The 12359-nt window shown below is 56.0% G+C and overlaps 1 protein-coding gene across 1 annotated transcript in view; it reads left to right on the top strand.

Moving 5' to 3' along the window:
- The window catches only part of traf4a (tnf receptor-associated factor 4a), a 37587-nt gene extending 26085 nt beyond the window's left edge, over positions 1-11502 (top strand). The window contains exons 3-7 of the mRNA XM_055658190.1: positions 2318-2422; positions 3281-3442; positions 6268-6429; positions 7953-8108; positions 8868-11502. Coding sequence (XP_055514165.1) covers positions 2318-2422; positions 3281-3442; positions 6268-6429; positions 7953-8108; positions 8868-9500 — 1218 coding nt within the window. The 3' untranslated portion in view covers positions 9501-11502. The remainder of the gene's footprint in view (positions 1-2317; positions 2423-3280; positions 3443-6267; positions 6430-7952; positions 8109-8867) is intronic.
- Positions 11503-12359: the final 857 nt, after the last annotated feature.

Genomic DNA, 12359 nt, shown 5'->3' with positions numbered 1-12359 from the left:
GTTGCTCCAGCACTCTGATGGCCTATCAGACATTACATCTCCTCACAATGTCCCCAGTGTTTGATTTATAAATTCACCAAACTGGGCCGCCCTGTGGGAGAGGAGGCTGTTGTCTGGAGAGTGGTCCATTTTGGTGGGGTCTTGCAGGGACTGAAGGGAAGGGTTTATTTGTAGCGAGCTGACTGCCTGGCCTGTCCTCCAGAAGTTTCATGGCAGTAAGTCCAGGGATGAGGCAGCTTCCTCTCTCTCTATCTCTCTCCCGGCTAGTGGTGACACAATGGGTGGCACTGTCCATCACAAACAGCTTGAATGGACTCAGTGATCATTGCTGCCTGTCTGCTGGCAGTGATCAGTGATCTCGCCTCTCTGTCCCCCCCCCTCTCTTCCCCCCCCAGCTCTCCCCCCCCCTCTCTCTTCCCCCTCTCTCCCCCCCCCTCTTCTTCCCCCTCCCTCCCCATACCCACTCATTCCTGGGACCATTCTTGTAAACCTCCTCTGGCCCCGCTCCAGAGCCGACACATCCTTCCTCAGATGTGGACTCAGGAAGTGGCCGGATGATCTGTCCCTGTCCTGCTGGCAGCCGGGACAAATCGTGGCTCCCAGTTACTGCCAGTTACTGCCGGATGCCCCCTGGTATCGTCCGGACCCGTCCCCCCCCGTCAGCCCCCCCCTCTGTGTATTCACCATGTTGGCTCCCCAGATGCAGTACTCGTTCCCCCCCCCCCTCCACCCCCCACCTCCCCATAGGTTAACCCACTTACCCCCCCGCCCTTGTGGTCCAAGTGCCCCGTTCCAGAGCCCGATCATCCTTCCTTGCTTTGTGAATACTTGCAGAATGGCCTGAAGACTCTTCCCCTTTCATAATAGAGGGAGCCGGGACAATCGTGTCCGTTGCTGCCAGTTACTGCCGGCTGCGTCTGGGTATCGTCCGTCACCCGTGCCAGCGGTGAGAGGGAGGGGAGGCAGCTGATAGTTGTGTGTATTCACCATGTTGGCTCCAGATGCACTAGATGCAGTACTCGTCCCCCCCCACCCCCCCCGCCCCTGGTCCAAGTGACCGTTTAGACACAGATCGAGTTGCTTTGTAGAAACACAGACAATAGGTGCAGGAGGCCATTTAGCCCCTCAAGCCAGCACCGCCATTCAATGTGATCGTGGCTGATCATCCACAATCAGTACCCCGTTCCTGCCTTCTCCCCATATCCCTTGATTCCGTTAGCCCCAAGAGCTCTCTGTAACTCTCGTGACAATAACCGGGACTGGAGGATATGAGTTACATGCAGGTTGATCAATGATGGTCTGGGATCATGTTTTGGCACGATGGGGCTGAAGGGCCTGTTCTTGTGCTGTTCTATGTTGTACAATATGGTGCAGTGGTAGAGTTGCTGCCTCATCGATACTGGAGATATTCCACAGGCCAGTGGCCACATGGACAATAGATATGTCCGTCATCTGTCGATGGGGCTTTGTGCCTTTCTTCCTGTTCCACATCGACTTATGTTGTGAGCGAGTGAACATGGAACAGTACAGAATGTGTAGGAAGGAACTGCAGATGCTGGTATAAACCAAACATAGACACAACATGCTGGAGTAACTCAGCGGGTCAGGCAGCATCTCTGGAGAGAAGGAATATTGTCTGAGTCTGAAGAAGAGTCTCGAACTGAAACGTCACCTATTCCTTCTCCCCAGAGATGCTGCCTGACCCGCTGAGTTACTCCAGCACTTTGTGTCTATGTATAGAACAGTCCAGCACTGGAACAGGCCCTTCAGCCCACAATGTCCATGCCTGACATGATGCCATTAAACTAGTCTTCTCTACCTGTGCACCACTAGCCTTTTAAACACCACTATCGTATCTGAGGTCACGGTGGCGCAGCGGTAGAGTTGCTGCCTCACAGCGAATGCAGCACCAGAGACCCGGGTTCGATCCCAACTACAGGCGCTGTCTGTACGGAGTTTGCACGTTCTCACCGTGACCTGCGTGGGTTTTCTCCGGGTGCTCCGGTTAAAACGTGCAGGTTAATTGGTGCTCAGTGTGTGGGTGAGTTGCAGAAAGATGGGCCAGTGTTGAGGGGAATGTGATTAGTAATAAGGCTGGCACAGACTCGATGGGCCGAACGGTCTGTTTCCACGCTGTACCTTGCCATGACTCTGGACGGAACTACAGATGCTGGTTTACACTGAAGGTAGGCACAACATGCTGGAGTAACTCAGCGGGTCAGGCAGCATCTGTGGAGAGAAGGAATGGGTGAGGTTTGGGTGGAGACCCTTCTACAGACATGTTTTATTGGTTGAGGTGACGGCTCTGTGTTTACAGATCTATCCCGACCCTGAGCTGGAAGTTCTGACCCTTGCCCTCGTCATCCGCTGCATCCACAGTGAGGAGGGATGTCGCTGGAATGGGCCCATCAAACAGCTACAGGTAACCCCCCCCCCACACCACCCCCACCACCACTCCCTCCCCCCACCTCCCCTCCCCCACCCCCCCTCCCCCCAACCCCCCCCACACCCTCCGCCCCTCCCCCCCCCCCCCCCCCACCCCCCCCTCCCCCTCCCCCCCCCCCCCCTCACTCCCCCCTCCCCCTCAACCCACAACCCCCAACCCCCCCTCACCAACACTCCCCCCCCCCCCCCCCCCCAAACTCCCCACCCCCTCCCCACCCCCAACCCCCCCCCTATCCCCCACCCCCCACCCTCCCCCCTCCCCCCCTCCCTCCCCCTCCCCCCCTCCCCCTCCCCCCCCCCTCCCCCCCACCCCCCCCCCACTATCCCCCTCACTCCCCCCCCCACTATCCCCCTCACCCCCCCACCAACACTCCCTCCCCCGCTCCTGCACCCTCTCCCGCCCCCCCCCCATCCCCCCCCTCACTCCCCCCCCCCCTCACTCCCCCCCACCCCATCCCCCCCTCACCCCCCCCCCCCTCACTCCCTCACTGACCTCCACCCCCCTCTCTCTCTATCCCCCCCCCCCCCCCCCCCAACCCCCCCCACCCCCCCTCCCCCCCCTCCCCCCACCCCCCCTCCCCCCCCCCCCCCCCCCCCCCTCCCCCCCACCCCCCCCCCTCCCCCCCCCCCTCCCCCTCCCCCCCCCCCACTCACCCCCCCCCCTCACCCCCCCCTCCCCCTCCCCCCCTATCTCTCCTCCACCCCCCCCCCTACCCCCCCCCCACCCCCCCCCCCCCCCCCCCCCCCCCCCCCTCACTCCCCCTCCGCGCTTCCTCACCCTTGTCCTGCCTCACCTGTCGTCTTGGTTCACTGACCTTTGACCTTGCCTGTGCAGCCACACCTGGCCACCTGCCCGTTCAACGTCATCCCCTGCCCCAACCGCTGTGCGGTCAAGTTGAGCCGCCGGGACCTGGCCGACCACCTGCAGCACGACTGCCCCAAGCGGCGGCTCAAGTGTGAATACTGTGGCAACGACTTCACTGGAGAGGGGTATGAGGTGAGTGGGCACCTGGGGCAGTGTGTGTGGGTCAGTGTGTGTGTGTGTGTGTGTGTGTGTGTGTGTGTGTGTGTGGGGGTGTGTGTGGTGTGTGTGTGTGTGTGTGTGTGTGTGTGTGTGTGTGTGTGTGTGTGTGTGTGTGTGTGTGTGTGTGTGTGTGTGTGTGTGTGTGTGTGTGTGTGTGTGTGTGTGTGTGTGTGTGTGTGTGTGTGTGTGTGTGTGTGTGTGTCAGTGTGTGTGTGTCAGTGTGTGTGTGTCTGTGTGTGTGTGTGTGTGTGGGTGTGTGTGTGTGTGTGTGTGTGTGTGTGGTGTGTGTGTGTGTGTGTGTGTGGGTCAGTGTGTGTGTGTGTGTGTGTGTGGGTGTGTGGGTGTGGGTCAGTCAGTGGTGGCCACAGTGTGTGTGTGGTCAGTGGTGTGAATGTCCACTGCAGTACTTGCTCCTACAGCTGTCTACAGTGGGGTTAGTGACTCCCCAGCTGGCACAAGTGCAGGGCAGGGGGTGGACGAGATAACATTACTGTACAGCCAGGCCTGGCATTAATCTGTTTGGCCCTGACCATGAGAGATGGTCATTTAATATTCTGCCTTGAAGCTGATGATTAGCAAGCGGTGGGTTTACACATGGCCTGAGGCCCGGTCAGCAGCAGCAAGGAATCCTCTCCAATGCTGACCAACAGCACGACAGACATCCAACAACACAGCCACCACCCATCTGAAGAAGGGTCTCGACATATTAATGATCTGTCTTAATGATCTACACCTATCTTTGGTGTAAACCAGCATCTGCAGTTCCTTCCTTCACTACCCTGTCAGAAGGTCATAAGTGATAGGAGCAGAATTAGACCATTCGGCCCATCAAGTCCACTCCGCCATTCAATCATGGCTGATCTATCTCTCTCCCTCCTAACCCCATTCTCCTGTCTTCTCCCCTTAACCCCAGACACCTGGACTAATGATCTGGATGAGGGAATTGAAGGCAATATCTCCAAGTTTGCGGATGACACTAAGCTGGGGGGCAGTGTTAGCTGTGAGGAGGATGCTAGGAGACTGCAAGGTGACTTGGATAGGCTAGGTGAGTGGGCAAATGTTTGGCAGATGCAGTATAATGTGGATAAATGTGAGGTTATCCATTTTGGTGGCAAAAACGGGAAAGCAAACTATTATCTAAATGGTGGCCGATTGGGAAAGGGGGAGATGCAGCGAGACCTAGGTGTCATGGTACACCAGTCATTGAAGGTAGGCATGCAGGTGCAGCAGGCAGTAAAGAAAGCGAATGGCATGTTAGCTTTCATTGCAAAAGGATTTGAGTATAGGAGCAGGGAGGTTCTACTGCAGTTGTACAGGGTCTTGGTGAGACCACACCTGGAGTATTGCGTACAGTTTTGGTCTCTTCCAAATCTGAGGAAGGACATTATTGCCATAGAGGGAGTGCAGAGAAGGTTCACCAGACTGATTCCTAGGATGTCAGGACTGCCTTATGAAGAAAGACTGGATAGACTTGGTTTATACTCTCTAGAATTTAGGAGATTGAGAGGGGATCTTATAGAAACTTACAAAATTCTTAAGGGGTTGGACAGGCTAGATGCAGGAAGATTGCTCCCGATGTTGGGGAAGTCCAGGACAAGGGTCACAGCTTAAGGATAAGGGGGGAAATCCTTTAAAAACTGAGATGAGAAGAACTTTTTTTTTCACACAGAGAGTGGTGAATCTCTGGAACTCTCTGCCACAGAGGGTAGTTGAGGCCATCATTGGCTATATTAAGAGAGGAGTTAGATGTGGCCCTTGTGGCTAAGGGGATCAGGGGGTATGGAGAGAAGGCAGGTACGGGATACTGAGTTGGATGATCAGCCATGATCATATTGAATGGCGGTGCAGGCTCGAAGGGCCGAATGGCCTACTCCTGCACTTAATTTCTATGTTTCTATGTTTCTATGACCCGAAACATCATCCATTACTTTGATGCTGCTTGTCCCGCTGAGTTACTCCAGCGCTTTGTGTCTATCTTTGGTGTAAACCAGCATCTGCAGTTCCTTCCTTCACTACCCTGTCAGAAGGTCATAAGTGATAGGAGCAGAATTAGACCATTCGGCCCATCAAGTCCACTCCGCCAATCAATCATGGCTGATCTATCTCTCCCTCCTAACCCCATTCTCCTGATTTCTCCCCATAACCCCAGACACCTGGACTAATCAAGAATCTCCATCTCTGCCTTAATATCCACTGACTTGGCCTCCACAGCCGTCTGTGGCCATGAGTTCCACAGATTCACCACCCTCTGACCAAAGAAATTCCTCCTTTGGCCCAACTTGCCCACACTGGCCAACATGTCCCAGCTACACTGGTCCCACCTGCCTGCGTTTGGTCCATATCCCTCCAAACTTGTCCTAATTGAGTCATAGATTGGTACAGAAATCTGCCTCCTTGCCCAGCGTAATGATGGGTTAAATTAGTTTAGTTTAGAGATACAGCACGGAAAGAGGCCCTTCGTCCCCCCGAGTCTGCTCCGCCCAGCGATCCCTGCACACTAACTCTATCCTACACACCCTGGGGACAATTTACACATAGACCGAGCCAATTAACCAACAAACCTGCACGTCTTTGGAGTGTGGGAGGAAACCGGAGCACCCGGAGAAAACCCACGCAGGTCACGGGGAGAACGTGCAAACTCCGTACAGACAGCACCAGTAGTCAGGATGGAACCCGGGTCTCTGGCGCTGTGAGGCAGCAACTCTACCCGCTGTCTCCTTCCTTGTGTAGTGATGGGTTGTGTGTCTCTCTATCACTGCCCACTGTGACGGCTGTGTCTGCCTCTGTCTCTGTTACAGAACCACCAGGGCATCTGTCCCCAGGAGAGTGTCTACTGTGAGAACAAGTGTGGAGCCAGGATGATGCGGCGTCTCCTCTCGCAGCACTGCCTCAGCGACTGCCCCAAACGCACGCAGCCATGCAAGTTCTGCGGCAAGGAGTTTGTGTTTGACACCATCCAGGTGGGTCTCAGCTGGGGCACGGCTGGTGGCTTGGGTCAGTAGTGGACATCAACTATAGTGATGGGACCAGACCAGCATGTGGGGCAAGGGTTGGTGGATCAGTCTATGGTGGACCTCAGTGAACCGCACTGAACCCCGCACTGGACCCCCCACTGGACCCCGCAACTGGATCCCGCACTGGGACCCACCCCCCCCCACTGGGACCCCCCCCACTGGACCCCCACCCCCCCCCCCCCACTGGACCCCCGCACTGGCCCCACACTGGACCCCACACTGGACCCCATTCCCCCCCACTGGGCCCCGCACTGGACCCCCCCCACTGGACCCCACACTGGACCCCCCCCCCCCCCCCCACTGGAACCGCAGCACTGGGCCCCGCACTGGACCCCGCACCTGGGCCCCGCACTGGACCCCCCACTGGGCCCCGCACTGGACACCCCCACTGGAACCCGCACTGGGCCCCGCACTGGACCCCGCACTGGACCCCCCCACTGGACCCTGCACTGGACCCCGCACTGGACCCCCCGCACTGGACCCCGCACTGGGCCCCGACCTGGACCCCGCACTGGACCCCCCCACTGGACCCCCCCCCCCCCACTGGACCCCGCACTGGACCCCCCCCACTGGACCCCCCCACGGGACCCCCCCCCTGGACCCCGCACTGGCCCCGCACTGGACCCCCCCGCACTGGGCCCCACACTGGACCCCCCACTGGACCCCGCACTGGGCCCCGCACTGGACCCCCCCCCCCCCCCCCACTGGCCCCCCGCCTGGACTGTGACCCCGCACTGGGCCCCCCACTGTCCCCACACGGGCCCCACCACTGGACCCCGCACTGGGCACCACACTGGCACCCCCACTGGACCCCCCCACTGGACCCCCCCCGCACTGGACCCCCCACTGGGCCCCCCCACTTGGGCCCCCGCACTGGACCCCTCACTGGACCCCGCACTGGGCCCCCGCACTGGACCCCCCCACTGGACCCCCCTCCCCCACTGGGCCCCCGCACTGGGCCCCCCCAGGACCCCCCACTGGACCCCGCACTGGACCCCGCCCCCTGCACTGGCCCCCACACTGGACCCCGCACTGGGCCCCACACTGGACCCCCCCCCACTTGACCCCGCACTGGACCCCCCCCACATGGACCCCCCCCCCCCCCCCACTGGACCCCCCACTGGACCCCCCACTGGACACCGCACTGGACCCTCCCACTGGACCCTGCACTGGACCCCCCCCCCCCCCACTGGACCCCCCACACTGGACCCCGCACTGGACCCCACTGGTAGTGATGGGGGCCAGTGATGGGGTCAGTGGGTTTGTACCAGGTGGCAGATGGAATCAATGGACTACTTGGATGGGGGAGGGGGGGTTGGTGTGTGAGGTCTGGACACTAGCCCCCCGACAGTATGGTGTGGGTGGTCCAGCGTAGAGAGTAATAATGCTCCCAATGAAGGGAGTAATAATGGCGGAGCATCAGTGGGAGTAATAATGGCGGGTACTAACGGGCGCTTGTGTTCCGGTAGAACCACCAGTACCAGTGCCCGCGGTATCCCGTCTCCTGCCCCAATCAGTGTGGGGTCGGCAACGTTGCCCGTGAGGACCTGCCCCACCACCTGAAGGATAGTTGCACCACTGCCATGGTCCTGTGTCCATTCAAAGATGCTGGCTGTAAGCACAGGGTAAGTGTTACATCGCCCGCCCACCCACTCACCCACTCTAACCTGCCCCATCCTCTCCCCCATACACATACCCCACCCTCGCACCTCTCCTCCCCCCCATCTCCCCCCCCACCCCTCATCCCCCCCCGCCCCACCTGGACCTGCATCTATTTCTCTCTCTCTCCCCCCCCTTCCCTGGACTCCTACATTCCTTCCTATGGCCTAACAATTTGGGCCATAAGGTCCAGTAATAGGAGTAGAATTGGGCCATTCGGCCCATCAAGTTTATTCCAGCATTCAATCATGGCTTATCTAATCTCTCCATCCTAACCCAGCCTTCTCCCCAAATACCCTGACACCAGCACTAATCACGAATGTTAAATATATCCACTGACTTGGCCTCCAATGAATTCCACAGATTCACCCTCTGACAAAATAACTTCCTCCTCATCTCCTTTCTAAAGGAACATCCTTTAATTCTGAGGCTGTGCCCTCTGGTCCTAGACTCTCCCACTAGTGGAAACATCCTCTCCACATCCACTCTATCCAGGCCTTTCACTATTCGGTACGTTTCAATGATGTCTCCCCTCATTCTTCTAAACCCCAGCGAGTACAGGCCCAGTGCCGACAAACGCTCACCATGGGGTTAGGAGGGAGAGATGGATCAGCCATGATTGAATGGTGGAGTAGACATGATGGGCCGAATGGCCTGACTCTGCTCTATGAGCTGATGAGCATGTCGGTCGGTGTGTGGTGTTAATGGTGTGTTTCTCCCTCTAGTGCCACAAGATGGCTTTGGGCCGGCACATTGACGAGAGTGTGAAGGTCCACCTGAACTTCATGTGCAGCCTGGTTGGCCGGCAGAGACAGGACATCCTGGAGCTTCGGCGGGAGGTGGAGGAATTGTCGGTGGGCAGCGACGGGGTCCTCATCTGGAAAATCGCCGACTACTTGCGCAAGATGCAGGAAGCCAAACTACGCAACAACCACGAGTTCTTCAGCCCTCCCTTCTACACCCATCGTTACGGTTACAAGCTGCAGGTCTCCGCATTCCTCAACGGTAACGGCAGTGGCGAGGGAACGCATCTCTCCGTCTACATCCGTGTCCTACATGGAGAGTATGACAACCTCCTGGAGTGGCCCTTCTCCTTCAAGGTGACCTTCTCCATTATGGACCAGAGTGATCCATCCCTCTCCAAACCCCAACACATCACCGAGACTTTTATCCCAGATCCCAACTGGAAGAACTTCCAGAAGCCCCTGAACTCCAGGAACTCCATGGACGAGAGCAGCCTAGGCTTCGGCTACCCCAAGTTCATCTCTCACGAGGAGATCAAGAAGAGGAACTACATCAGGGACAACTCGATCTTCATCAGAGCTTCAGTGGAGATCCCACAGAAGATTATTGCCTGAACGCTGGGCAGATGGACACAGACAAGGTTATTCCTTTAACATTGATAGCTTTCCCTTTTCTTCACATGTACTGAGATACAACAGGAGGGCCATGGTACATGTGGGATCTTCCTGCGCTAGGAACATTGCCACTGTGAGTGTGACTGATGGCACTGTGCTTGATCGGTGGGGATGCCCACTTCAGGGAGACATCAATACCTGCACCATGTGACCATTTGTCTAATCTCTCTAGACGGAGCTCATGGCCCCTGGCTGCTCCCATTGCAAAGGGTTGCTCCAGAACACGTCCCAGCTCAATGTGGGCTGCTGGAACAGCCCTGGACATGTCTTTGCATCTTTGGGCTTCAGGCAGCTTTTAAACTGTGTGCACTCGTGTTTGAGGATCAGTAACAAGGTGACAAGCAACAGAACTGTGTGTGTGAGAGGTGTGTAAGAATAAGGGCTCCGCCATTTAGTACTGAGATGAGGAAAACGTTATTCACCCAGAGAGTTGTGAGTCTGTGGGATTCTCTGCCTCAGAAGACAGTGGATGCATTCAAAAAGGAGTTTGATAGAGCTCTTAGGGTTTGCTGAATCAAGGAAGCAGGAACGGGGTACTGATTGTGGATGATCAGCCATGATCACATTGAATGTCGGTACTGGCTCGAAGGGCCGAATGGCCTCCTCCTGCACCATCCCATGTGATGGTCACTGATGTAGGCTGGTGATTGGTGCTACACAACGTGTGTTTGTCGTGGGGAGTATGATCTTGTGGACTGTAATGTAAGCTGCCTAGTGTGGGCATCTCAGGTGATCAAACATATACCAGCCTTCACAGTTAGCCTTGTTACTGTGCCTGGAGCTGGCCATGTTACCCAGTCTCACAGTTACCATGTTGAACATGCTCAGAGAAAGATCCTAGGTCCATAAGTGATAGGAGCAGAATTAGGCCATTCGGCCCATCAAGTCTACTCTGCCATTCAGTCTAATTGGCTGATCTATCTCTCCCTCCTAATCCCATTCTCCTCCCTTCTCCTTATAACCCCTGACACCTGCACTAATCAAGAATCTGTCTATCTCTGCCTTAAATATATCCATTGATGGTGTCCACGAGCTTCTGTAGCAATGAGTTCCACAGATTCACCACCCTCTGCCTAAAGAACGACAGATTCACTGGCCCAGCCATACTGACCATGCATGGAGTAAGTCCTGCACCGCACATGGTCCCATTACAATGTTCACTCCACAGCCAACACATGCAACTGAACCTGAGCAGCTAAAACACAGAGTGCTGGAGTAACTCAGTGGGACAAGCAGCATCTGTGGAGAGACGTTTCAGGTTGAGAACCTTCTTCAGACTCTGAATGAGTGAAGTGTGTCACCCATTCCTTCTCTCCACTGATGCCGCCAGTCCCGCTGAGTTACTCCAGCACTCTGTGTCCTCTCTATCTATGGGCAGGAGGGATGTGATCTTGTCGTGAGGAGCACAGGACTCTTGTTGCTGGACTATGGTTGGTTGTAGAAGCATCCTTTGACATGCTCTTTAATGAACTAGGGAATGGCCACATTGAGAGAGGTGAACAGGTAAAGCTTCTAATGTATAAAACAGTGATATTAGATGGTTAAAGAGCAGTTTGTTTCTTTTTTAATTACTCTCTCTCCCTGTTTACCCCCCCCCCCCCCCCCCCCAATAGTCGGGGTCTCGTGCCCAGTACAGACAACATCACGGGCAAACTGTTTCTACGCCAGTGTCCAGTCACCAATTTTTCTAAAGCTGAATATTTTCCACCAAATGCCCCTTGGACTTTATCTGTTGTTTGTATCTATGGAGACGGGAGTGTGATTGTGAGACTGGAGCTGGTGTCATTCCATTCTGTAGGTGAACAGGAACATTGCTCCTGTCTCCAGAAACTCCGTCTGTGATTCTCCATCGATAACTCTTTATTTTTGACCTGTTGTTGATCGAGCTACAAAACCAGAATCAGAGATGATTTGCCTTTCCAGAATAAATCATGTATTCATACATCGGTTGCGATGGGTGTCCTTTATTTAAATGTGTGGGTTTTGGGGAAAAGCAAATGTCCGTCGACTGACTGGCATGGTGGTGCAGCGGGTAGAACTGCTGCCTCACAGCGCCAGGGACCCGGGTTCCATCCTGACCTTGGGTGCTGTCAGTCTCTGTGGAGTTTGCAAGTTCTCCCTGTGACCACGTGGGTTATGGGGAGAATGGGATTAGGATGCAGAGATCAGCCATGATTGAATGACGGAGTGGGCGGACTCGATGGGCCGAATGGCCTAGTTCTACTCCAAGAACTTGTGAACGTGGATCCGTGGAAGATTCCGGTAAGGGCTGATGGTGAATGCAAACACTGGAAATGAACCTGGCAGCAGGCAGTGTGTGGTGAGCAAGGGGTTAAATGTTGGTGGCGGTATTAGCCGGGGGGGGGGGGGGGCGATGTCATTGGCCCCGCTATTAGCCGGGGGGGGGGCTGTGATTAAAGGCCACACTCTGGCAGCTTTCAATAGCCCATCGATCCTGAATGGAAGCAATGATTATGTGAACAAGAGGTAATGCAGCTGGTGTGTGTGAGGCTGTATCAGCCGACACTTCCCACATCTATACAGCTCTCGGTCTAATCACCGGTCCCACTGCGCCCAGATCACCAGCGTTACATCTCCATGCCCGGGTGGGGTTTTACATCTGACGTTGACATTCCTGGGCTTGACGTCACAGCAGAAGGTCCAGAATATTCACTTGCATCACCTTGCAATCAGAAATACTGGTTCCATTCATTATTTACACTGACTTGTCAATTTAAAGCAAATCACACAGAGTGCTGGAGTAACTCAGCGGGTCAGGCAACATCTATGGAGCTAAGG

The sequence above is a fragment of the Leucoraja erinacea genome, chromosome 28 (genome assembly GCF_028641065.1).
Source record: "Leucoraja erinacea ecotype New England chromosome 28, Leri_hhj_1, whole genome shotgun sequence".
Classification (NCBI taxonomy): domain Eukaryota; kingdom Metazoa; phylum Chordata; class Chondrichthyes; order Rajiformes; family Rajidae; genus Leucoraja; species Leucoraja erinaceus.
This window is presented reverse-complemented; position numbering and strand designations above follow the sequence as displayed.